General features: G+C 37.4%; 1 protein-coding gene across 7 annotated transcripts in view; it reads left to right on the forward strand.

Annotated features, from left to right (window-relative positions):
- LOC104830128 (ligand-dependent corepressor) overlaps window positions 1-27944 on the forward strand; it is a 65891-nt gene that overhangs the window by 17860 nt on the left and 20087 nt on the right. For 4 of the 7 annotated variants that reach the window (XM_010564855.1, XM_010564858.1, XM_010564857.1 and 1 more), the window contains 3 exons: window positions 6708-6840; window positions 11497-11784; window positions 14633-14726. In XM_010564855.1, the coding sequence (XP_010563157.1) occupies window positions 6708-6840; window positions 11497-11784; window positions 14633-14726 (515 nt within the window). Of the gene's footprint in view, window positions 1-6707; window positions 6841-11496; window positions 11785-14632; window positions 14727-17547; window positions 27124-27944 lie in introns of those variants that run through there. The other 3 variants (XM_010564860.1, XM_010564861.1, XR_774206.1) reach the window with 2 other exon arrangements.

A 27944-nucleotide genomic window follows, 5' to 3' on the forward strand; every position in this document is an offset into this window, starting at 1 on the left:
CACAAATCCAACACATAGCCCCATACCAGCTACTATGAAGAAAATTAACTCTGTCCCAGCCAAAACCAGCACAGAAGCCAAGATTAGTTTATTGGCAGAGCTGTTTAAGGGAGAAAAAATTACGCTTGCTCTCCCACCCATTTCACTGATGTTGGTTCTTGCTTTTACAAGCAATCAGATTCAATTACATGCATTCTTCAAAGGATGGAGAACCATCTGCTGAAGTATTCTGAAAAGATTAATTTATTTGTAGCACTAGTTCTAATTGCAAATACTGAGCAAATGCATGGATTTTATGGTAGTCAAATACAAGACCATTTTTGATAGAGACATAGGATTAGGTGTTTTCATTGGAAAGGGATAATAAAATAGAGACAAAGTAGGGAGCTAAAATCTTCCCAGACATATTTTTCCCAAATCCAAAGGGTTATGTGCAATAGTGTAAAGCTTTTAGAAATTGGAATTTTTTTCTTCCATCATATAATGTAGAATACATAACTGTTTCAGTATGGTGTAATCAGAGAGAATAACTAGTTACCTAAGGATATGCTATCAGGTTATTAACACGGGTGCTTGTGTGCAGAAATGCCTGGGTACATTGATGGGCATGAAAGACAAAAAAGACAAAGTTGGCGGCTCTAGCTGCCCACTCATAGTGAGAGGACGTAGATTGGGTTCTATGGGACCAAACCTGGTGAACTTTCATTTGGATAATCTGCAAATATGGTAATTCTCAATTCTTTGTGGGCTTTATCCTTCATAGGAAAGTTTTAAGATAGTATAGTTTGCAAGGTGGTTGGGTTTTGGTTTGGGGGTTTTTTTTGGTCTTTTTTTTTATGAAGCTTTCCTTCTAAAAAGTGGTATAGACAAGACCCATCAATTCAGACAAATTGAACTCTAAGTGTACTTGACTTTTTTTAATTACGGTTCTTAATTTTTCAGTGTAGCTTGTTAAATAAACTGACAGAACTATCATTACAGAAGAAATCTGTGGCTCCATGTAGAATGTCTGTATCAAATGAGGTAGTCTCTGCTGTCACTTGCTCATAGTTGGAGCTCAAGCCTAATTTAAGATTTATTTTTTAAAAAAGATGCAGATAGATAACGTCAGAAGAAAGCACCAGTAATAAGAGGGGGAACTGGAAAAAGAATCCTTAAAGAGAATTCAGTTGAGTATATTCATTTGGAAAAGAAAACACTGTTGTCTAAAGCTACATAAAGCAATTCGTACATATTAAAAAAAAAAAGGGGAGGGGGCGACACGACTAATCTCATTAGTTGGTGAGAGCAGAACAAGAAGGATAATACTCCTAAGTACATTAGCTATTTTATAGATATATTTAAGCTACAAAAATAGCAAGAGAGAAGATGACTTTTAGGAGCGTATTGTGGAGTCTCATGCTGTTGACGGCAGAAGATTGAGTCCAGTCTTCCAAGTACCATAAAGTATCTGGGCTTCAGTGTAAGGATCTCTAACGATTCTTTCAGTTGTGAAGAAGTGTGGTAGGGTGCAGCATGTGAAGGAGTAATTTTAAAATTCAGAGTTACTCTGATATTATTTGGGTATTTTTAAAAGCTTGTAAGTAATTGCTTTACACAAACATCTAAAAGGTAATGCCCAAAAGCTATTACTTGATTATGATTAATCATAATAACAGCCTCTGAATCTGGTGTCCTTTCACTATGGAGGAACATAAACAATAAATAGTAAACTGTGGTAAGTGTCTGAATAATTCCAAAGAGAAGCTACCACTATCATTTAAAGAATTAAGTCATAGAATAATTGAAGATGGCAAAGGAAATATCTGAGAATGAGTTGAAGTTGCAGAACTCTTATGATTTTTGATGGCTTCAGAATGTGTTTAAACTGTGTACAGAGAGCCTAAGTGCGCTGGAAGATGCTCTAAAACATTTTTAATGGATTTCATCACTTCAAAAAACTCGAGCATTTAGACTGTCAATTTTGTATTGGGTGGTTTTAAAAAAATTTTATATGGAGGCTAAAACCTGAAGAGGCTGTTTGTGATAATCTCCAGCTGTGTTTAGTAGTAATGCAGGGTTACAATTTTGCTTGTGCATAAATATGAATGTAAGCATATTTATTTCCACTGATTTTTTTTTTTTTTCCTCTCCCCCTTCTATAGATAATAAATGATATTCAATAGCTATGGATCAGTCAAATTTGTTTTGAATTTGATAAATCTGACGTCAGTCATCTTGGTTAATAAGAAAATAATACTGTTTCTTACTATAAAAGTAGATGTGCTTAGTAAGTGAGGAACATCTTAAAACTAATTAAACCATCTGAATTTTTAGTTGATGCCAAGCTGGGAACAGTTCTAGATGCTTTAAAGGGCATGCTCAGAATTGAAAATGATCTCGATAAATTTGAGAAATGGGACACGCAGACTTGTTTTATCAAGTAAAAAATTATAAATGTCTGAAAAGTCATAGCATTGTAAAAGTAGTAAACTATTTGGGGGGATATATCCAGAGAGGCATTTGTCTTAATACCTGGAGAGGAAATTCTTCTCTTACCTAAATGCTGGTGAAGCCTCAGCTGGGTGTAGCATTTTGAGAGACACAAACTGAATAGCATTGAAATGAAAGCAACAAGAATGACTTGGTCTGGAAGGTAGAAGGAAGAGAAGGAAAGACAGCAATCTCTGGTGCCCTTAAGGCTTGTCTACAGAAAATAGTAGATTATCCTCCTTTGCATTGGCTAAGAGTTAAAAAGACTGTACAGTCTTAAGAAAAATGAAGCATTGGAGAAGATAGTCTAGGGATGCTGAAACATTCCTTTCTTACTCACTGTTCCTGATGTTGCCTTGGGATGGGAGGCTGGATTGTATCCCTAGGGTCCATGGGTTGGCCGGTCAGCCACGGTGGTCTGTGGGAAGCCTCCCTCCGTTTTCTCCACAAAGATGGGTAGGAATTCCCTCATGCTATTCTAGTTTGCAGGCACTTCACCCTCCATCTGTGTGCGGTCTGTGGCTTAAACATGAAGCTGCTGTTGCCATATCTATACAAAAACCAGCCTGCATCATACATTTCTCTTCATGCCAGCAGTTTAGCATTTAGAAATGCTGTATCAACATTACCTACAAGGAGAGTGTCAGTGAGGATCCAGCACAAGTGCTGACAAGGCCGGGCTGTCCAGGATTAGGTGGTCTCTCAAGGTCACGCATTGACCTTGCATTTTGAAAACCTAAGCCCTGTATTTCTAAGGCTCTTTGACTTAATTATATAGTTATACTGTATATCTTAAGGTACAAAAAGAGCTTTAACCCTTTGGGGGAATGTGCAAACCACTCTAACTACCTTTTTCTGAAGCACTATTTTTTCAATATAGTGGTAATGCATGTTCACTGTTGGGATTACAGGGATCCTCTGGGGCATGGTTTCCACCTGAAGAGAAGCACAAAGAGAGTAGAATGAATACTGTGTTATAAATAATACGTAAAAGTAACTGGTTGGGTTTTTTCCAGGGTATTTGTAACCAATGACAATGCTATTTAAATATTAATAGGTTATTATTCTTCCTACTACCTGCATGTTGGTACCGAAAACTTTGATGTGATTCAGAGCTGTAGAGTGAGAGGATAAGACTGAAGATAGTGGATTGAAATAATAGTTATTGGGAAGAAATGGTTGAAAATGTGAAAAAGAATCCACAAAACCAAAACCAAACCAAACATAAAACCAACCAACCAAAAAAAAACCCCAAACCAAAAAAAACCCAACCAAACACCCCCACCATAAAAAAAACCCCAAACCCGTGCTTTTAGAAGTTGACCTTAACTGAAAATCACAGTCAAATATTTAGTGTGGAAACTTGAACTTTCCCTCTAAGGGTGAACCATCTGCGAAGATTGCTGGAATAATTGTGACACAATTAATAAGAAAATTAAAAAATGCAATAAACAGAAATCTTTCAAGTATATTTTCTCTCATGTAGTCAGTGCTGTACTGCAGATGCCAGAAAATAGCTGAAGATTTTTTTTTTCCTATGTGCAAGGTTAAACCTGACTCTTTTATATAACTGATTATCTTTACATTTTCATGTCTTAGCATGGGTATTGGTAAAAATCATACATGTAAAGAGATGCATGCTCCTTAGTTTGAGGGGTAAGAACTAAGTGCTACCATTGCCTTGCTATCCCCCTCTTCTGAATGCAGGTCAAATGATCCTTTATTCAGCCATTCACCATTGTAAGCCACTTAAAATTCTTTTTTCTGGCTGATCCCTTTTTCTTCATTCCACCTCTGTGTGGAAAATGTACAGCTTTAGTTAGTCTAGGTAGATTAAATTGTATTCTTTATACATTACCTTTATATGAGTAATGTAAAGTAAACTTGTTTATGGTGAGGCATGCTGCCCCTGAACTCGGTTTCCACCGAGTTGCTAGGCTAGTACTTACTATGTATTACCTTAGTTGTAAAAAGTAGGAGGAAGATTTGAAATGCATTGTGTTGGGCAAGGGTTATTTTTATTTTAGGCTTCTTGCAGAGCTATAGTCTGTCAAAGGGCAGAGTATCAGATCAGGTTGAAGGGGTAATGTTTCCTTCAATTTTTAATTCTGTCCTTTGAATTAAAAGAAAGTTTTTTGCAATGGCTTGTGGGACTTTAGCCAGAGGATGCTAATTAACTCTAATGGATCTTATATAGCCAAATCTCTGCACATCAGTTTGCAGAGATTCCTTTTTGAAGTAAAACTTAAAGCAGTTTGTCTGTAAATGCTTAGATATTCTAGTGATTGTTCTAACACTTCTGTATGCTAGATTACTTCTGTTACTAGTTAATTTGCACAAACATCTGCTTTTTACACAAAGTGATGAATTTACAATTATCGTGATAATGCCTAAAAGATAATGGAGCTTGACTCAGAATGGCTGTCAATAACTAGGACAGATCCTGCATTAAACTTTATCGGATGTGGAAACATAGTTTAAAAAAGAGAATGCAGGTATATTCTATGAAGTCTCACCTGAAGAGTAACTCTTCTAAAAATATTGGGCTTACTTGCCACAAATATTTTTATTGTGAAATCCTGTACAGACTTCACATATTTTAAGTATCAGAAAAGTACAATTGCATTTTCAGCATGTTCATAAAATGCCAGTGAACTGCAGGAGCACTACTGCTGGTTACTGGTACAGGACTACCTGGCACAGAGGTGAATGCTTTTATTGCAGTTAACACATCAGTTCAAATGCGTATTCTTTAAGGCTGTCTCAAAAGTGCTAATACTTCTATGACAGCCAGCAGGTTTGAGAGCAAGCCTGGAATCTCTCTGGTGTGGAAAAAAGCATCAGTCACTTTATGAGATGTTTGCTTCTGCAGACTCTTCCTTCACAGCAAACGTGTTGTTTTACTTACCTGTCACCTCTGTCATCGCATGCTCCTCATCTTTTTATTTAGCATAAAATACTGCTTTGTCTCTATACGCTGTCTGAGATAGTATCTACCTTTACTTTTCATGGAGAACTTTTGGAAGCTGTTAAATTACAAATCTGAGGGTGAGAACCCATGTTGTTCAGGTCAGAGTCCAGAGCATTTCATATTATTACCCTTTGCACATAGTTCATGTGACTGCTGTGTGTGTTAATTTGCTATGGGCTGGTTATGTATCCTTGCTTCATTAAACCTCTTGATGTTGGGATGGTACAAACTTTAGAATAGTCATTCTTTTCATTTATTGTGATTTATAAATGAATTGCCAGTTCTTTCCTTCCCTTCTAGTCCCATCGGGATAAGAACCTGAAATCAACTTGTAAGGTAGAGGCTAAAAAAACCAGATGTAGGCTAGATATTATGGTAACTGATACTTTGTAAAGGTTAACAAAACAAAACACTCCCTAAACCCAAAGAGTGGTTGTGTATGCATTCCTGCAGTAGGTAAATACACGTAACTTTAATATAGCCTAAAATGAAAGTGGAGGGAGAGGGCCAGGAAAGAGATTGTTCTCCTAAGCAGGAACAAGGCATTAAAGTGGAAGAAATGAGAGGGTGGTGTGCGTCTAGGGGGCAAATCCAAGCATTTAGATTTCGTGGTTTTGTAACCATTGTCTTCTAGTTTCTTGAGTTGTATTTAAAGTGAGTAATTTATCCTGGCATCTCTCACAATTTAATTATCCTAGTTAAAACACTTGTTTTGAAATATTTTTGAGATAACTCAGTTGCTTCCAGTTGTAAAAGATGGAATTAATTTTAATTCATTGCGGGTGTCATAAGTAGCTAACTTTATTTCACTTAAAAGTAGCTACTACTGAGCCTTTTCTCAAAAGCACTTGTTTTTTGCTAATGCCATTGGTCATTTATTGCTCAGCTTGCATGTGTAAATTCAGGAGAACTTTCTGTGTTTTGCCTTCAGCAGTTATTTCTTGGAACTAAAAGCAATAGCCAAAGAACAAGTGCTTAGATATGAGATTTGCAGCCAAATGTAAAATACCTAAATCTTCTTTGTAGTGGGCTCTTATTTCCCATAATGCTATCAAATCTTACAGGCTTCTGCTGCATTTACAACAAGAAAACAGGACAAAGTACAATGTTCTGGAGCAGTCAAAAATCAAGTTGTGATTTCAATAGATTCAACTCTGTGCTGAGTACCTAACAAAGTTTTGAATTTAGTAAAATGTTTAACGCCTAAAGAATTTTATTCATTTTGGAGTCAAGAAGATCTTACAATTATTAAATGTCTTTACAGGAACACTTAGTCAGTCTGGATGAACCAGCCTCGGAAGCTGGACAACAAGCTCTGCTTAGACAAGAGCAAGCAAAAATCATTCGTTTTGAAAGGCAAGCGGAAGAGTTCCTCAATGCAGTCTTTTACAGAAAAGGTTGGTTTTAATGGGGGGGGGAATGGTATCTTTTGCTGGTCTTATTGCATGCAATGTGGGTATCAAAGATCCGATGTTAAAGTTGTCACTGTATGTTCAGTATTTTTCAGTTGTCTTCTTTTTATATATATATTTATCAAGATTAAAAATTGATTCTCAAATAATGTGGCAATACAACTGTGTGCGCTTGGGACAGAGGAAGAGAGTGTAACATATTTAACCCTAAAACAAATCTCTCCATGAGAACACTGGTGTTTTGCATTTTTGGAGGAATGACTCAGTTCTTACCAGAAGAACTGCTCCCCTGAAACCAATGTTTAGGTGAGTGGGCTGTTTGGAAGAAGAGGCAAGTGGCAGTGGTGGTAGTAGTTGGGTAAATTTTTTATTTATTTATTTTAATGAGATCTGTACTAATGCAGTTTTTCTTAAAGGTCAGCAGTCTTCTCACTGTGGTCTGTAGTGATTACCCACCCCAGCAATCCACAGTATAAAATACTGTTGGAATAGTGCTAAGGGGGATATACAGAGAATTCAAAATGTGATCAGCAAAAGAATTGGAAAATCAGTACTGTAGAATATGCTAAGAACAATAACAGTAGCTCAATGCTAGAAAATCCTCTAAATCTCTTTCGGAGAGTTATGTCAGTTAAACTGTGCTCTTAGGAAGGCACAAAACTCATTTCACTGTTTTCTACCAATCTGAGAAACGGGATTCCAGAGGTTGCTTCCAAATGCATCCTGAATGAAAGTACATTGTACTTATCAGTCTAACCCATGTGTGAGAAAATCTGCCAAATCAGTAATTCCAACCCGTCTGCTGGGGGACAATGCGAGGCTTCAGTTTAACAAATTAGAAATTGCTGTAGCCAGTCCTCAGCCCTTCCTCCCAGTGACCAAAATATTTAAAGGTGTTTTAAGTAGATAACAGTATCTTTGCCTTTCTTTTATGACTCAAATGAATAAATACAAACTGTACATTATGATGTATTTCATAAAGTATAGAAGCATGCAGGATAGTAGGAAGGATAGTTATTGCATTACTACTGATAGTTCAGATAATGCTTTTATTCCAAGTCGTCCTTTTCAGTGTGGATTTTTTTTTTAATTTTTTTTTATTTTAAGGTTAAGGTTTCCTTTTGCTTTTTGATTTATCCCATCTCTCTTTAAATTCAGAAGGGATTTAAGAAAACAAAAATCTAGAGAAAATACGCTTTTTTCCATATTACTTTTCTGGTGAAAGGAAAAAAATGCAGTTCCATCACTTCCAAATTGTTTATTAAAAATTTCATCCCTTTAACATTGTGCTTAAATTTTTATGTATGGCCTGTGTGCATGTCTTATTAGAAATGTATGCTTCCTTAATTGTTGGAAAACTACTGGAACTGTGCTAATGAGGGGTTTAACACTCTGTCGATGGCCAGATACACAGAATTAAGACAATGAAATCACTTTAGGTGTCTAAGCATCTTTGAGAATTTTTTTAGCACACGCTTGCTTTCGTTCCTATGGCAGAGCTGTGTTTGGTGCAAAAGTAATAAGGGAGAGGTAGAAGCCTGTCAGGAACTCAGTTCTGAATCCTTAATGCATCGTTGTCAAGTTTGGCTGTATTTAGATTGCTTGAAAGGTTATTCTAACTCATGCCACTGCCATAAGATCCCCAGGCACTGTCATACCAAAGAGGACACAAAGAATGGCAAAACTCTGATGCTCTTATGTTGCTCAGAGATGCTTAGCTCTCCTGGTTTCATGCCAGCAATTAGTTCTTTTTTTCTTTCCGTCCTTGCTGCCAGTAACATTTGAGACTGGTATTTTGTAGCCCAGGCAGATCAGAGAGTATGCAGATGTTCTGCGAACAGATGCCTGTTGCACGTCAAGGACATGCACTCATGCACTTAACATACATAGGTAATGAGCAGGATCAGCAAACTTTCTGAACAGGTTTACTGTCCATTAATCTTACATACTTTTCCTCTGCTTTGTCCCCATGGTACTCTGATTCAGTAATGCTTCTTTCAAATATTCATACTTTCCAGTGAAAGCAGACTGGTAGAAACTAGTTGTCCGTTACACCTCTACCTTGTGGCAGGATAGGACCTTCTTTTGATGGTTTAATGAAATCATACCTTTTTTTGTTTGATACTGCCCTTCTAAGATTTCAGTATAGATAAAATACACAAAAGCTATTAAGGTTTTAAAGCTCAGAGGTACTGCTTTTGATTACTTAGAGCTCATAAATATTTACTGTTATTTTTTCTTCTCTGAGAATCTGTTTTGGTTAATTTTAGTTTTTGTTGGGGGTTTTTTGTTTGTTTGGGGGGGGGGCAGTTTGGTTTTGGTTGATTGTTATTTTTAAAAAAAAAAACCTAGAGGCTTGGAGTTAAAATAAACATCTGGTTGATTTCAAGTGATGCTGCAGGGACACGAGCAAATATTTTGCACTAACTTTTCAACAGTTTTTAATCCTTAGAGTTCAAGCTTTATATTAAGCAAGAAGCCTTTAATGTGCTAGGTAACTACCCTTCTGGTTGAAAATTGAGTTTTCTGTCCTGAATTGGAGAGTTTATCTTGAGCAGCACTGGAAAGTTCTCAGTAGTCACTCTGTGCTGATTCTTTGAAGTTGCAGATTACAAAGATGCATGGCTGTAGGCATATGTAATATTTTCTCCCTGAATTTGGAAATATGTTCAGCTGTAAGCATTACAGAATTGTACATAGGAAAATGGGTGCACAGTAAAGGCATGATTCTTCAGAAAAAATAAGTGCCATAGAGCTCTGCATTCCTGCCAGCCCCACTTGTATCTGCTACAAGCATGTGTCAAATACTTGGTATGAGTGTGATCATGCTATCAGTTAGTGCCCTTCTGGGTTTTCCTAGAGCCTTTCATACGTCCTTCAGCAGATTATAGTAGAGAGGTTAGAAAATGGAAGAAATGTCACCATAGCAGAAAAAAGCCTCCACACTTCTCCAGGCTTGTGTCCTTATGGACCATTTGGGAAGAAAGTGAGAATATAAATGTACCTAAATTTAAGTTTGGCTCATCTCTTGGCTTCTTAAAACTCTAGTGTCTTGTCTTTAGCAACAATAAAACATCCTGTAGATTTTACAAGAAGATGGTTATGTATTTACATAAACATCTTGGAAGTTTACAGCTATTATACCCGTATAAGAATATACATGGTGACTGTATAAGGTCTTAGATTTAGAAAGCTGTGCTTAACAGGAAGGAATTTGGGCTTGATAAGTATCTAAAGCTCAGTATGGTTTTTCATCAAGAAACACAGTAGCTGCTTACTGCTGCTCTCTGGCTTGTGGGCAACTCCATGTTCAAACCTTCATGTCAGTTATCCTTTACAGATGCGCTAAAGCTGGCTTGCTGGATTGATGTACTTTTGTAAAAATGGTAGCAAAAGGCAAAACTAAGGCCAAAATGTCTCTCCGAAGATTTTGCTAATACTTCTAATAATTCAATCTCAATAGATTACCTTTCAACCTGGGCAATTTTTTTAAAGAGGAAGTAAACATTTTTCTATTGTTCTGTTTTGAGAACTGTTTTTAAAGATTTGTTTGGTCTTCGAGTGCACAATTTTCTCTGACTATTTCTTCAGAAATAGAAAATCAAACCTTTTGAGCCATTTCTGGAGTTGTGTGGTTACGGTCTGTTGTTTTGTGGTTGGAGTGGGGTTTTTGTTTGTTTTGTTGGGTTTTTTTTGTGGGGGGGGGTTTTTTTAATTATTTTTATTTTTTTTTAACCAAAACTGATTTGGCCAGAGAACACAATCAGTGTCTGAGGTGAAGTGGCAGGATTTAGCTTGTGTGATGTAGGAATTACAGATTTGCTTTCACATTGTGAATTACTACTGGTCTAAAATAGTGATTTTTTTTTTTTTTTTCCCCCAATATGTTTTTGGGTTGCCCACATCCCCAAATACCTTTGTATTTATACACTATTTCATATAAATAAATTGGAATGTCTACCTGTTCCATTTCACATTTTTTACTAATAGATTTAGCAGCTCTTCTAGAAATAGAATTACTTTTCATGTGACAGATCTTGCTTTTTGTATATATGAAAGTTCTTTGGGTAATCCCTGATGCTGCATTGATTATAATGATGGAAATGTCAAAAGGAATAGATAGAATGGGATGGAAGACACTCGCACATTTGATCTTCATGTGAATTATTTTGAAGAATCGGACCTACAGAGCTTTATTTCTCAGTAAACTTGTAGGGAACTGCTGCAACTTTATTCTCTTTTCTTTTCTTTTGTAGTTGCAGGTAAGTTACTTAAAATCTTCCACTGAATAACCCATTCAATTTTTTTGGAATGAGCTTCATCACTTGGTACTTTTCTTCATGGGTCTAGCTTTCCTTTGCATTCCACGCCTCTTAAAAGTCTGGTCGAATATATCTATATTTGAAAACAAAAGATGAGATTGCGTATTTCTCTTAGGAAACTGTTATTTTGGGAAGGTTATACCAGAATTAGCAATGGTTCTTGTTCAGGTATTCTAAGACTAAAGTACATTTTCTGCAGAAAGTATTTTATCTTTGGCTTTCATTTATTTCCCTAGGTTTTTTTTAATAAACAATGCCTTAATATAAAAGCTGTTTTACTTAAAGTGCTTCCTTAAAAAAAAATCTCTAATATTTACAGACAGTCCTAGGGTCTCTGACCCCAATATTCCCCTAGTGGCCCGTGAGATCATGCAGCGAATGATCCGACAGTTTGCTGCTGAATATACCTCAAAAAATAGCTCTACTCAGGACTCCAGCCAGCCCAATAGCACAAAGAACCAAAGCCTGCTGAAAGCATCTCTGGTCGCCTCCTCTCCCACGGCTGCAACTGCTCAGAACCCTGTGCTCAGCAAACTTCTCATGGCTGACCAAGACTCACCTCTGGACCTTACTGTCAGAAAGTCTCAGTCAGAACCTAGTGAACAAGGTAGGACTCTTACCAGTGTCTTGCATCCTACGGCAATCCATTAATGGCATTCTTGTTGCAAAACCAGACAATTAGAAGTTTGCACTTTCACATAAAATGTAAAGTGGGAAAGCAGTAGATGTCTTTACAATAAAATAATGACTAGCTAGATGTGGCTGGAAGAGAAGAGACTTTTTGCAAGAATGTAGGCCCATAGACATGCGTGATTTTTCTGAAGAAGGGCAAAGGGAATGGACATGCTCTGGGGACAAGCGTGCTGTTCTTGCTGGGAGCTGCAAGAAACAGTCTGCCAAAATAGACTGTACGCTTGCTGATAAGACAAGTTCATGTGGTCATGAAAACCATAATGTTGTCTCCTTTCTGAAGTTCTGTACACAGTCTGACTGAAGGACTGATATATTTTCTTTCTGGTCATAGTGTGAAAACAGTATCTTTTAAAAGTCTGTGAGAAATTGCTTTGTGAAGGCTGTAAAAATGATACCCATGACTGTACAGAACCTCTAGGTTTATGCATTTGGAAGAAATATCTCTTTTCTACCTTAAAAATAGACTTGTTCTGCAGAGCACAGATTGAATAATTTGTAACAGTGTTGCAGAACTTGTTTTAATTTGAAAACCTTGCTTTCCATCAAAAATATTTATAACAAGCAAATTCTGTGAGTGATTGTGGTATGTGAATGGTTTTTTTTCTGAAACTGTTAAATAGAGGTTATCGTAAGTGTATCCTACTGATAGGGTTAAAAGTAGCCCCTTTACTGTTCTTTAGAAATGTATTAGTGTCTGAAATCATTCTATCAAATGCAGAGTAGGATGTCCACCCTCAAGTAGAAAAGGTGCCTTAAAAGAAAAAAAAAAAAAAAGCCTTTTGCTAGCTAGTACAGAATTGTAGGTGTCCCTTTATTCTTTGAACTTATGTTTATGAAGCATTTTGTAAAAAGGTTAATTTTATGTGTCCAGCAATATGCCACTTGGGCATCTAGACACTTACTACACATTGAAAGTTGTTGCCACACTTCAGTTACAAAACTGCAGTGAAAGGTTGTATGGTGTGTTTCCTGAAGTGAGGGGCTGTACATTTAGCTGATAGGCATTTGTTTCTAGCTAATTTTATTATAAATGTATTTCATGAGTGTCTTTTGCAAATATGTTTATAAATGTTAAACTGTTCTCGTTGTGAAGCTTTTCACTGAGAGAGGGAGAGAATCAGTTTTGCTTTTGTTTTTTTTTAACTAGAGGATCGTATGGTGAAGAAGAAAGCATGTACATGAACTGTTGTTTAGCTACCATGTGACAAAGCTGTAAGATAATTTATAATGTTCATAATACTTGTTATGGAATTAGAACATGTGCATATTAACTTACACAGTAATCTGTTTGCTGATGTAATTTTTTTTTTCCATTTTATATTTAATGTAACTGGGAAGAGATTTTGCCAGACTTGTTAATGAGAGATTTAAGAGGCTGTCATGAAAGACTGCTAGTGTTGCTTTTTGTTATATTTCTATTCTAGCGGGTTGAGGGGAACCCAGCTGGTTTGTCAACTTCTCCATGGGGTATGAGGCTGGTCCTACTTGCCCTCGGAGAATTCTAGGTCATAATGACCCTTCTGATGGAGGAAGCGTGGATGCAAGTGTTTCTGGCAGCAGACTGTGCTGTTTAGTATAGCCTCTTGAAAAGGAGATGCTACTTGATCCAGTCTCTGTATCTTGTGGCTGCATAAGTGTTGTTAAAAAGGAAGATTGAATTATCTGCTTGCTTAAGTTTGGGTTATGGTGTGTTCCCAAATGCAGTGGGTGGAACAGCTTTCTGTAAGTTAATTCTAGTTCACTGTTTATCATGTTTTCTCTCCATATGTCAAATGAGAACTTTAAGCAATCTGAAAGCCATCTTACATTGTTCTTGTGTTGGGAGGTATTTACTTGAGTAGATGGAATGAGCAAGGAGCTCTGAAATGTCTCTAGTTTACCTTGCCAACAGGTTTCATTTATCTTTGCATCATAAATTCCTTGTTCCAAAAGTTTCCAGAAATTTCAGATGGCTGTGCTGCTTCTATGACAATGTTGCCCTTATTAAAATGACCAGATTTCAAGTTGGTTTCAGTGCGGTGGGAGCAAGGCTATTCTAGCAAAAAAAGCGCTCCCTTCTCTGTTGCCTAGAAATGCAGAGCTTATGTAAGGGCTTGCAGAGGAGTATGGGTGAGCGTGAGGAAGTACCATTAGTGAGAATGGAAGAAGTAGTCTAGCAGGAAAAACAATTGGTATATGGAAGAATACAGGGAGTAAAGTGGCACAATAGAGAGGGGAAAGGCAGCAGCTCTGCCAGTAGGGACCCATCACAGACATGGAAAAAAGGATGAAGCTAGCTGCCAGGTGAGGAGTCATCTCACATTTATGTATGTGTGTTCATTTGAAAGTGAGTTTCCAATGTGAAATTCTCAATGAATTTTCCTATGGAGATTTGGAACAAAAAAATCTTAAATACTGGCTTAAAGCCCCCCAAATCTCAGAAACTTGAAGAATGTCTCATTTTAGGACCGCTGAGGGTTAGTTATGCGACAGGCTTTGTTGTATCCTGAACTGTCATTTGTAGGTCAACTTTTATTCTCTGGCCCTTGTAACAGATGTACTTTAAATTTTTGCCAAATTTTGTTGTGATTTCTGAGGACTGTGTTGAAGTCACTTGTAAGCCAAATTGCAAACAAATCCAAGCCTTAGTTTGTTTAAAAAAAAATAAAATGGAAAATGCTTTGCGTTAAATACAACTTTAGCCCCAAAGCCTTGCTTTGTCAAGGGTGAACATGGCTACTCCTGTTTCTTCAAACACTGAAGTCATTCTTCTGTCTCTACAGACGGTGTGCTTGATTTATCCACTAAGAAGAGTCCTTGTGCCAGCAGCACCTCTCTGAGTCATTCTCCAGGGTGCTCCAGTACTCCGGGAAATGGGTAAGAGAAAGCAACTTACTATGACCTTTTAAAACTGTTTTTTTACTAAAAATGTGTGCTTACTTCCTGTTAATATTAACTTAATTTTGGTGTTAACCCTTTGGAGTAATGTGTTTTTCAACTTGTACCTTTGGTAAATACCTTCATCCCACCTGCCAAGTAAGAGTTGTTGCAAACTGAGACAGGTTTAACTTGCAGTTAAGAACTCTTAATCTCTGTTATTTTGGCCAATTTTGTACTTAGCCAAAGATTTTTCCATTAGCTGTTTCTTGGGTTCAGTGATAAGTGATGTCTGTGGAGATGCAAGTTCAGTTAAACGTATGAAGAGTCTTAGATGCTTTGCAATATAATATAGCTTTCATTTCACTTAGTGGAAAGTTAGCTAACAGAAAAGTATATTTTAGTGGTAGCAATGTTTTGGGTGATGAACCGAGCTGAATTAGATTTAAGTCACTGCCTGCTCTTTGTTAATATTTGCTAGCATAAACCACAACTTAAAAAAAAGAAAAGCCGGGATGAGCGGTAGTCTGGTAGTTCAGAAGCAATTGCTTTTTTGGATTTGTGATTGTACTGTAGCACTGAACAAGTTTTTTGTTTGTTTTTTTAAATTAAAATGTGGTGTACTAGTCTTGCCTTAAGTAGTTCAAGGTGTGAAAGAATGTTATATCAACAAGATTTCTTTAAGGTTTCATATTTCTAATGGTCACTGTTTGCATACATTTAGAAACCTTTTACTCAGCCAGGATTGAGTTAATTGTACTGGAGAGGCTGACTGGGACCAAGAGGGATTTTGGGTGTTGATGGGAGAATTTTTTCTTGAAGCTACTGTGAACAAGTAATTTTTTTAGTGAAGTACAGAAACAGTGTATGGTTTAAACTGCCATTTAATTGCTGGATTTAGTTTTACAATAGACTTTGAAAAACTAGAAATTTTAAACTAACAACCCACCACCACCACCACCAATTCCACGTACTGCTTACAACTGATCTAACTTTCACATTTCTCTTTGGAAAAATATTACTGTCTCAGATCTCTCCCTTCAAGATTACTTTTTCAATTTAATATTTCTATTAATAAAATACTTCGATCCTTGTTTAAAAGTTAGTCTTAATACTTTTTCACAATTCTTTAGCATGAACATTCCCCACCACCTCTTCTCTTTCAATTCTAAACAGATTATTTCCAGCTTTATTTTCCTAGGAAGGCAGCAGAAGCCACTGAGGCTGTGTATTGTTTGTTCCCTTGTTTGTGTATCAAGCGAGGGCCAAAGTCCAACACACAGAGATGATAGGGCCAGCATCTGGCACTGTCCTGATGGTCAAGAGAGGATGTGGCATACTGGCACCTGTGGTTACTTGTACAGGTGTGTGGTAAATGAGGGTGACTGTTTAGCATCAGCAAGATCAGATGTGACCCTCTACCATAGTTAGCTGCCAATATGTCCTTTATTTAGGCATAGAAACACTGGTGTGCATTCTGATGCTGTTATGTGCTGTAGAAAGGGCAGAGAATGCACATTTCTTGAGAGAGTTCTCTGGAATAGCAAACTTTCATTCCTTTCTCTGGGTTTTGTTCTGAATCCTTGTTGACTCTTGTTACCCACTTCAACTATGACCTATTGCATCCTGGAGAGAAGCTAGTAGCGTATGTATCAAGCACTGTGTGTGTTATGTGCCAGGTCCTTTCACTGGATGTCTTTTCTCTAAGGACTTTTTTTTTTTAAATCCCAGTGTGATGTTAAAAAGAATCATGTAGCTTTTCAGTACTACGTATCCTACCCTTAAATAAAGCTGACTTAGCTAGAGGGCTTTACATCAGTATAGTGTCCCAGAGCATTAAAATAGAATCGCTTACTAGTCTCTTCGTTAATCTGCGTGTTGAACATGGAGAAGTTTGGGGGTGGATTTTGAAATTAGCATGACTTAATTACTACAGGGGGCTAAGCAAGCAAAATAGTAAAAATACATGTATTCATCTGCAGTAGTAGTACTTTGTGTTGTAGAAAGAACACTTGTGATGAAAGGAAAATGGTAAAAATACATACCACTTTTTCCACTATTAACCTTTGATCTGGATGACAGAGCTAGGATTTTTTTTTTTTTTTTTTCCCTAGCCATGCTATGTATCAAATGAGAATTAGGGACATGTATATATGCAATCAGTTGTTAAGAGAGCAATTTGGTTAAGTCTAGTGTAATGCAGTGTTCTTCTTTGTGATCTGCAGTATCTCAGCTTTCATATTTGGTGCTTAATGAAAGTCAAGCAAATACCTCTGAGGCCTGCTAAGCATTATTTTTTTTTTTATGCTGAGCAGCGATTCTTCAATATGATGTAAGCGAACACTATCCAAGGTTTCCACCTATGTGTAGATACTGCAGGTGGCAGTCATATTTACATGTTGAATATGTTGCACTTCGGCTTACTCTTTTATTACTGTACTTGTTTAGTGGTAACGTCACACCAGTAACACAGTTCTGTGTAGATCTATGGCGATTGATTACTACTTTGTAATTGAGGTGCTATTTTCAGACGCTTGCGCGAAGTCTTTTCTACTCCGAGAATTTGTGAACCCAACCAGAGACCAGCCAACAGGTTTCATTTTTCTTTGCCCAAAAAGCTTCTCTTTTTTTGCGAACAAGTTTTAAAACTGACTGATGCTGAGACTTAAAAAAAATTTAAAAAAAAAAATTTAGAGAAAAATAAATAACACAAAAAGTGATGTTACCCAAGCAAGGCCTTCTAATAAAGGAGTGGCCCCCTCACCCATCCCTCCCTACCTGTGCAAGTCCTGCTCACATCAGTTTCCTTCCATCCAATTAGGCGACCTGGGAGACCCAGCCAGCACCATCCGGAGGGACTACAGAGTGGTGATGGGGTACCTCCAAGAAGCTTGCAGGATGGAACCAGGGAAGGTTATGGCCACTCCACATCTCTTAAAGTACCGCTGGCTCGATCACTCCAGATTAGTGAAGAACTGCTGAGCAGAAACCAGTTTTCTACGGCTGCCAGCCATGGGCCATCTGGACTACAGAATCATGGACAGCACTTAATATTATCCAGGGAGGCTTCTTGGGCAAAACCACACTACGAATTCAATTTCAGCCGCATGAAATTCAGGGGAAATGGTGCACTCAGCAACATCAGTGACCTTCCTTTTCTTACAGAAAACTCTGCCTTTCAAAAAATGGCACTTCAAACTAAACAGGATGGGAAAAAGGACGTGAGCCATTCGTCTCCTGTGGATTTAAAGATACCACAAGTTCGAGGCATGGACCTTTCATGGGAGTCCCGCACTGGTGACCAGTACAGCTATAGCTCTTTGGTAATGGGTTCACAAACGGAGAGCGCGCTTAGCAAAAAGTTAAGGGCTATCCTTCCAAAACAAAACAGGAGAAGTTTGCTGGATGCTGGACCAGATTCCTGGGGCTCAGATGCTGAGCAGTCTACCTCTGGACAGCCATATCCCACCTCAGATCAAGAGGGAGATCCTGGCTCCAAGCAACCTAGGAAGAAAAGAGGGAGATACAGACAGTACAACAGCGAGATACTGGAGGAAGCAATCTCTGTGGTTATGAGCGGGAAAATGAGTGTTTCCAAAGCTCAGAGTATTTATGGGATCCCCCACAGTACACTGGAGTACAAAGTTAAAGAGAGGCTGGGCACTTTGAAAAACCCTCCAAAGAAAAAAATGAAATTAATGAGGTCGGAGGGGCAGGATGTTTCAGTAAAGATTGAATTAGATCCCCAGGGAGAAGCAGCACAAAGTGCGAATGAATTGAAAGATGAGTAGGGATGTTGTAGAGTGCCAATTACTTTGCAAACTGGGTGAGCACTACTGCATTGTTCAACCACCACTGAGCGCACCTGATTCTCCTATTTACTGCAATGATCTTTCCTTTGCAGTTTAGCATAGACTTGTGTGGACACAGGTGAAAGGTGTGCTCTGAATGTCACATTTGTAAATTTTTCTAGCCTGGTATGGCGCAGTTTCCCTCCTTCACCTGCCCACTACCCCCCACTTTTTTTTTTTTTTTTTTTTTTTCCTTTTTCTTTTTTTTTTCTTTTGCCTTTTGCATGTTTCTCTGTAATAGAGAGTTGAGTTACCTCACAAAGAATGCAGATCTGTGGAAGTGGACATCTTGCCTGTAGAGCCTGCCTGAACTTCTGGTTTTGGATTTTTCATGTCTGCCTTTATAAAAATAGTCCACTTTGTTAAACTGATAGTCTCCTAAAAGCAGGCATTTTTTGAATGAGGATCAGACTGTCATTCTTCAAAATATTTCAGAAATCTTTTCCCCCCTCCTTTTCTTTGATCCAGTTGATTGAAAGATTTAAGCTAAATCAAGTTATTTAGGAATGGTACCTCTCTTGAACTCGGAGATTTGTTTATCAGATGGATAATCAATTGGGTCTAATTAGGCTCTCCACTATTTTCTTTCTAAATTAAACATACTTACCATTCACTGTCTGCTTAGTGCTCACCCGGAGGGGAGGGGAGGGAAAACTTACATACACTACCTTCAGAATATGTCAGTTAATTATTTGTGACACTACCTTCGCTGTAATTTTGTTTGATATTTTTGAAGGGTGATATTTAGACTCACCTGCTTGAGGATGTAGCCTTATCTCACGGAAGACAAGCTTCTCACAGTCAGGAGCAGTCAGGGTACACTAAATGATGTATTAGGGTATGCCTCATTATAACAGAACTATGGTTCTTTGTGACCTTTATGCTTTTTACAGACTTGATTCTCAGTTTACTAAACTATGTGGTTCCAACAACTAGTTTAAATGACTATAATCTGGGGAAGGGGGATTTGTGTAACAAACTACTGTGATATTGCAAAAAAGAAAAAAAAAAAGGAAAAAAAAAGCCCACAAAACAGTGATCTCAAACGTTACAACCTCAGTAGTCTGCCCAAATATCCACATTAGTGAAGGAGCTTGTTAATGTTCAGGGAAGAAGTAAAACACTGGTAGCCTGATCTAATTCAGGCTCTGCATCATATCTATCTGTAATACTGTCAGGGTTGAACACTCAATGAATGGGTGTTTCCTTTTTAAATATTACAGTTGCCAGTAGCAGGAATTAATCTAAGTCCTGCTTTTTTGTTGTTGTTTTTATTTAATCTATTTTGATAGTGGTTTAGCACATGCTAGAATAAGCATTTAAACACCGTAAAAGCACTCCGTAAACCACAAATCCAGTTTTTTTCAATATGATGATACCATTTATCATTATATGGAGATCCAGGATAAGTTTTGTACAGAACTTTTATCTTTGATACTTTCTGCAGGACTGGTCAGTAACTAGGTGGAGCTTACTGGATTTACCGCAATATGACCAAATCAGAATTGCTGGTTCTTCAGGTAGAAACAATTTGGTCTTAATCTGTGCAAAAGGTAAATAGAATTACCATTTTTTTCCCCATTTGCACAACCAAAAGAAGCATTGGAGTTTTTGTGTGAGAGCATTAAGTGACATCAGTGATTGAAAGTGGTTTCTCAAAGTTCATGGGAGGGTGGCCTAGGTAGCCCTAGGGATGCTGAATGACTTCTGAACAGTTGATTCTATTAGTCTCTCCCCCTCCCCGGCAACTTCATATTTTCAAAGGTTAGGCACACCATTGCTGTCGTTTTAAATATGCACTGCTCATTCTCGAAATGGACTGGGCATTTGGCCCAAAGTATACTTTGTTTTTGTTTACTTAATATATTTTTAGTACTCAAAATCCTGGTTCCTCGTAGCTCTCTAGTGTCATCTTGGCATTTAAAGCAGTTTAAGCTCAGTAGCAGTATATAAACTCTGCAATACGTTCCAGTTTAGCTGGTGATTGCAATAAAGGCGCAGTTAAACGTGTGGTTTCATCTGCTGTTGAAGGTTATGGTAGAAAGTTTGCTGCAAGTTTAAAAAAAAAAAAAGTAACACAGTTTTACTGTTCAGAGAGGTTTAACCTTTTGCAGTTGTCTTTATTTAAGCAACATGAGTTGAGTTTTATAAAACTTGTCACTGTAGTGTATGTGGAGTGCTCATTTTACTAACCTAAATATTTTGTATGTGTATGTTTAAGTGGGTGACAATCGTGCAGCAGAAGAATGGTGTGCCTACCCTTTAATGCTGCAGTTTTAAAAGAGAATTTGTCTTGTCATTTCAGACTGTAGGCTAAGAATTGTAAATAGATAGTGAGAACTTGAGTACTCTTTATTTGCTTTGGTTAGAAAGTGGATTTAAAAAAAAAAAAAAAAAAAAAAGACAACAAACCAAACGCGTAACTTTCTCAGTTTAAATGTCCTGAGACCTGAAGATTGTAATACTCATGTCTGCAAAGCTTTTAAACACAACACTTGATCTGTGATAACTTAATATTCAGGTAATCTTTCTTTTTCGAGAAGCTTTTGAACAACCATATTTCCTCCAAAGGTCTCTGTTTAAAAAGGAAAAAAAAGAAAAAAGTGTAGATTATTTTTTAAGCACTAATTGCATTACGTTGGTAACTGCAATATGAAATAGCCATTATTGTTTTGTGAAGCATGGTTGAGATTAGTTAGTGGTCCCTTTTTAAAATTTCATGAGCCTCTCAAAAAATAAAAACAAATTTAAAAAAAAGCTGCTGAATATTCAAAAGATATATATTTTACCTTATTGTAGGTTTTGTAAATTTAGTCTGTAATATTCAGGTGCACCTTTTAATGTTACCTTTTTGTTTCAAAGTCCCATCTAATGTATTTTCTCTGAGGTGATTCATCACATAAGACTAGTATCACTCTAAGTGCTGCAGTGATCACTAATGGTTTTGTTTCATTTTTCACTACATATTTTTTACAGGCGCTTTCAGTGTAGCTAACTAGTAGTATTTGGGATCATTTTAAATATATGATTGGAATTAATATTTGTCCATTAGCATGCTTAATTTTCTGCTGACCAGCAGTTTGCATGGCCAAAATCCCTGGTTGACCATATTTTGGTGTGGGAAGGTGTGGTTCACTGCTGTCTTTGTAACAAAAGCCTTGTTTCTCATGTTATTTCTGGTAAGTGGATGCTTATGTTACTTGGATCACTTGGACAGGAGAGAAGGTTTAAAATCTTTCTCCTGCTGCTCTTCTGAGATCGCATTAACGTGTAACATAGACAAACTGCAACCCTGTAAAAATCAAGACGTCGTTAGGAGGAGGCCTTTCGGGTATTTTTCGTCACTAGTTTTCTCTTATTCCCGAGAATGTCCATCCGATGTAGTTATTGGACTTAACAGTATTGTTGTGTACTACGTTGATGTAGCTGAAAAAGCCTGACAGCAAGAAACTGTGAATAATATTTGTGGCAGTCTCTGAAAACTAGTTTTTCAGTCCAAGTATCATGAAGGAGAATCCCTCTCCCCTGCCCCATCCTAGCAAAGTAATTTTATATTTTGTGTGTATAAAGTTTTAAGAATCAAGTTTCATATTGTACTGAAGTTTAGGTGTTGCTTGGTAAATCTTTGCTGCAGCATATAATTGAAGATGAGTAAGGCTTAGTGTGGTAGGGGTCCTGGTGTGGAGTTAATTATCGTACAGTTCTGGTGAGAAAGCCCAACATGTATGAAATGTGTCCGTTTTTTTTATTTGGACTTGTAAGATGTAAAAGTGCTTTTTTAGAACTCTGACCTATTACAAACTATTACCTCACTTTCAGCCAGCTGGATCCTCATTCCACGGTGTTGTTGGCATTATTGTGGCCGTAATGCTTGAGTACAGCTATAGAGTTGAACGTTTCTAGTTAGATATTGTAGGGACATGTTTCTGGACTTGTTCTTATTTCTGTCAAAAGATATTTTATTTTCCAGTCATTTCCTGATTTTTTTTTTTAAAGGCTTAAGACAGTTTCCTTTAGAATTTCTCATTTTTTTCCCTGTTGCGCAGGAGAAGTTGCTGCATAAGCAATACAGGTATGCCTTTACTTTCTTCTTGTTGCAGAACTCATAATTTGATGCTTGCATTACCAACCCTATTGCTAGACCTGAAGTCGAACTCTGAATTTTCATGGCAATTGGAAAACAAATGATTTTTAATAATGCAGATGTACAGGTAGGGTAGTACCTCCAGTAAGGGAACACATTCAGATTCTGTGTTCTCATGCAACTCCTATACCACCTTTTTTGTAGAGCTTTCCAGTGCTCGAGGATATTCCTAAACATGGGAGGCAACTGCACATGTTTTTAGACTGGTTAAGAGCAGACAAGGAATAGTCTGTGCTTTATCTTGTGGCAGGCTGACATTTGAGTCTTAAGCGTTTCTTTCATGACAACCCAAGAGTACATTGCCTTCCCCTGGAAGTTCACAGGAGCTGGCAAAGTGATTCAGGGGCTTTAGGACTGAGTAAGCTTTGTATAGATTGGAACAACTTTTTAGGTGTGATTGAATTGCTTTTTATATCATCTGCAATGATTCTTATACAGGCAAAACTGGAATTACTGTGTGTTTCCTTCAAGTTTACTTTGAAGTAATGCTCTCAAGATGTCCTTGAGTCTTAGAAGAACACAGTGTCCAAGGAGTGAAGGGAACACTGTGCTGTTCCTTGTTTCTCAAAAACAGTGTGGCTACATCTGTAATGTAAAGAGCTCTTTCTTCAGTGAAGACAAAATTTTAACTCTCCAGTGTAAGAATGCATACACTTGTTGCAGTCCAAACTCTTACAAAGGCAAAATAATTAACCTGTGCTGAAAGCTTTGTCACAATATTTTAAATAGCTTAAATTCTCTGCCAAATGTTAGAGGTAGAACGGGAAGGGTTGTTTACCTCATTTTCATGAGGATCAGAAACTTCCAGGTTTTGCCCACAAATGTTTTAGAAACTAAATGTAATTTCAGTCTAGGTCCATGTTGCTTTTTCTTGGCACCAGTAGATAACGTTTACTAATATTGGTTTAAAAAGCTGTACCTAAAAAAAATAGTTTTGAGACTAGTTTTTGGTACTATAAAGGTTTCCACTTGATCTCAAATTATATCGAAAACTCAGTAATTAGAACCTTCAGAAACCTGAAAATCTGCACTACTAGTTATATGCAGTTCTGATGGATGTAGCAAATAAAATAACCACTACAGTTATTCATTTCTAATTATCCAGTGTCTAAACATGGTATACTGTGATGATCACTAAGCAGAGAGATATTGCGGACTCAAAATGATCCGTAGATTCGCTCCACATATACCAGAAAAAACTGGAAGTACCTACAGCATTCCAGTGTCCATCTCTCTCCTTCTTTCCTGTTCTTGCTTTGATTGGGGCCAAGTCTCTATACCAGTATTACAGCAGCAGTTTTGGACTTCATGTTCTATCAAATTATGCCTATATTCAGGTATGGTCACGAAAACCTTCATATTAAGAGAGCTTTATTTAATCCTCACAAAAATCTCTTAGCCCGATTGCAAAATCAACTTTCCTGGGCAATGTACTAGAAGGAAGGATTTTTCTAAGCTTGTCCGGGGCATTTCATTCACCTTCTTAAAAACAAACATTCCCATCCCTGCCCCTGTGCTTCTCTCTACTGAATTGGTAAGTATAATTTAGAAGGACTCAAGATGATAATTCTACCTTATGGAGCAGGGATTAGGATACAGACTTCATTCTGACTGTAGCAGGAAAAGTTAATGTCAGAAAACAATTTATATAGTCATCACCTAGTACAGTCTAACTTAATGTTTTTTTCCTACTTGGAATTAATGAAGACACCACTGCAGCTACTAATAGTTTATCAACTACTTGGTGCTACATTTCTCAAATATTTTTGCAGATATTTTTTATGCCTGTGTGAAAGCATGTAAACTTTACTGTCACTATAAAAAGCACTTGTCTGACCTATTCTAAAGTACCAGAAAAGGGATAAGTAACTGCAGCACTTTTTCTGTTACAATGCCAGAATCTTAATTAAATCTGGTCTTCAGGTTATGACGTATTTTAAACATACAATCTAGGATCATTAATGGCTTTTCAGGTCAGATCACAAGTTCTCTTGGGATACTAATCTGTCTTTTAAAGACTAGTACAACAAAATATTCTGAAGTTCAGGCAGGGGATGTATATATATACATGCCTGATATTTTTAACTAATCATTTCAATAGGCCATTTCAGGGCTTGACATTTGGAATCTGGGATGATGGGTAGGGAAAGGGAAGTTTCCCAAACTGAAAAATCATTTTGGATCATTATTTAATCTTCAGTTTGAAAACTATATCACAAGAAAAATGGGTAGGGATTCTTTCTCCCTTATGCCTTCAGGGAATGAGTAGTATTTAGAATCTCTGGCTGAAATTCAAGCCTTTTTACCATGTAAATTTTTAATATAAACTCATTGACATGCTTTTTACATCTGAGGACTGAAAATGGATCTTAATGTTTAAGTTGTGGAATGGTATATTTCTTAAATGAAGGGGGAACATTAAAAAAAAAATAGATTAGAATACCAGCATTAGTGAGCTTAAGGAATTTTAGTATGTAATAGCAAAGTATAGCAAAGTATTTGATTAAAAAAATTAATCTTGAATTGCTAGTCTGTAACTAGGTGCATTCTAATTTAGCAGGTGAATATTCTTTACTTATCGATATATGATGGGCTTTTTGCAAATAGAAACCTTTATCTGAGTCCCATGTGTTGCTTGTACTGATGGGATGTATGCTTACAGCAGCTTACTGCTGCTTTAAAATGTATAAAATATGTTTTGAGTGTTTGCTCATAACTCTTTCTAACCTCCACTTGTTAAATTGTCAGACATTGGTATTTTATCAGTCCGCAATGTAAGTTTAAACTAATGTTAGGAATCCAACTTGTACACACACTGTTTAAAAACCCTCAGGGACAGTTTACACACTATCCTCACTCAATTCAGGTACTTGTACTCTCTTCTTAAACCTAGCAGTGACTTGTATTTTGTTTTGCTTTTCTTTTGACGTGCTGATAGCACATCCTTGATGAATGTCAACTTAAAACTCAGTTCAGGTATCCAGGTATAACTCAGCCAAACGGATTTTAAAGCTGCATATTTACTCTCCAGCACACAGTGCCTCAGACACTTATAGTGGCATTCTGTATATTCAGTTATTACTACTGAGCAGATCGCGTGGGGGTTCCTGGTATGTATTGTAAGAAATTCCTATGTATATTATATAATATGTATTATATTATATACATATATAGTATATATGTTATCTTAAACTTATATATTTTAAAATGCCACTACTAGCCAGCGCAGCTAAAAATGAAATACATTCCCAACTGCTTCTGCGAACGGCAGAGGCAGCTTCTTAACGTGGCTCTTGCTTCTCTCTCACCATAACTACTTCTAACCTCAAGCACGGGTCCTTGGCTGTCTGACCTCTACACTCTAGTTATGCAATGTCCTTAGAGAATTCTGTGCACTGGCCACTGTGATGGAAACCAATGGGCCGGGAGTGCTTTGAGTTTATTAGTAATTGTTCTGCCAAAGTTGGTGTTTGTATGACAAGCGTGTAAACCTGTCAGATAATCAGCAGAGGTCCAAGTTGGTAATGGTGTATGTAATCACTTCCACCTAATTGATAGGACCAGATCCTCAGCAGGTGTCTCCTCTCTAATGCTGAGCACTAATTCAGAATGTGTTGGCACTTAACATCTGTAGCGATGGGCCTCCGTGCCGCGCTTGCGAGGAGGAGAAACTTTAAAGTAAAATCTGCTGTTCTGCTCTCGCAGTGATCTGTTGGCAGTCACAAGTCAGCAACACCTCTGCTTTATTATTTGACACTTTACATCTAAAAAGTCTTCTCTTTCTATTTATGTAACCCATAGTCTTGAAGAGTATGGAAAATGGCATTTCTCTCTGACCTCTAGAAGTTCAAGTGTCATGGGAAAAAAAAAAAAAAAAAAAACAGGAACCCCCCCCCTTTACTCTTATGGACCTCATTTCAATATACTGTTTACAGTTTGACGGAATTGTATAATTTAATATTTCTCTTGTACTGTAGTTTATATTTATTTACAGATTTTTTTTGTACTGTGTGATTTGAATTTTTTTGTTCCTTGCTATGATCAATGTTTTATGTAGTAGAGCACTTATGATCACAAATTAAGGTTTTTGGTTTGATTGCACTACATTAATTTTTTTTAATGCAGTTCTGATTTTTTGACTGGACTAAATAAGCTGTGTCTTAATGTATGTGATAAGTACTTTAAAATTTTTATTTCATGTGGTCCATTTATTTTTTGCATTGTATGTCAAAGCGCTAATTCTCTTGTTGTGCATGTGTAAGATTTAATGGCTCCATTGTATTATTTGACCATGTCATTTTGGAAACACATTCCCAGCTGTAACGTTGTGTATGGTAGTTTTCACTGGATGCTAGACTTTTCAAAACCACTATTCTTCTAATAAATTTTGTTGTGAAAAACTTTAAGGGGTTCCAATTCTATTGTTTCTAGTGTGCTTTCTAAATGCCCACGCTAATCACCCGAGGTTATGAAATGCAAACCATCACAAATCAAGAGAAGCAGGGGAGGCAGCGAAAATAGAAGGTAAAGCAAATTCTGGCCAGAGGATCGAGCTTTGGAGTCTCTGTACTCTGGTTCTTGTCCTAAATTGGATTGGCGATAAAGCTGCTTTAGGAGCTGGGTAGGGAACACATGCGAAAGCTGCAACGCTGTCTTGTAGCAGCCTGGTCTCATGAACTCCCGTACTCTAATTTGCTCTTCCCTACTGGCTGCCTTCTTTCATGGTAAATAATTTATCCGATGAAGAACGAACAGTCTCTCTCGGGGGGAAACCAACAAAAAAAAAAGTGATATAGGCTTGTTCATTGAGCACTTAGTAATGAGTCAAGGTAGAAACGGTGGTAATAAAAGCCTTGCTGGGAACCCTGGTCGTTCCCTTGTGCGATTCGGTTTGGCTGGCGCGCAGAGTGTCGTGCGTGCGCAGGGTTAGGCAGCAGGGCAGTGTGCCTTTTTGAGCAGCTTGGTTGTTTACCAGAGGAGATGGGGCCAGGCTGAGGGAGGTTGCTTAGCTGCTCGCTTGCACCAGTAGGCACTGGTGTTGCTTGAAGGTCCCCAGCTCCCGATTAACTTACGGAAAGCTCTGTCCTGCTGTCCTTCTACACAGGGGCACAAGGCAAATTCAGCAGTGACACCATGCTTCAGCTAGCCCTGGTTTGAGACCCATGTTTACTTTCTCGTGACCGTACTTTGGGTTGAACTACTTTTGATGTTATGCATTATTGA

The sequence above is a fragment of the Haliaeetus leucocephalus genome, unplaced genomic scaffold, assembly GCF_000737465.1.
Source record: "Haliaeetus leucocephalus isolate CR32 unplaced genomic scaffold, Haliaeetus_leucocephalus-4.0 Scaffold184, whole genome shotgun sequence".
Classification (NCBI taxonomy): Eukaryota; Metazoa; Chordata; class Aves; order Accipitriformes; family Accipitridae; genus Haliaeetus; species Haliaeetus leucocephalus.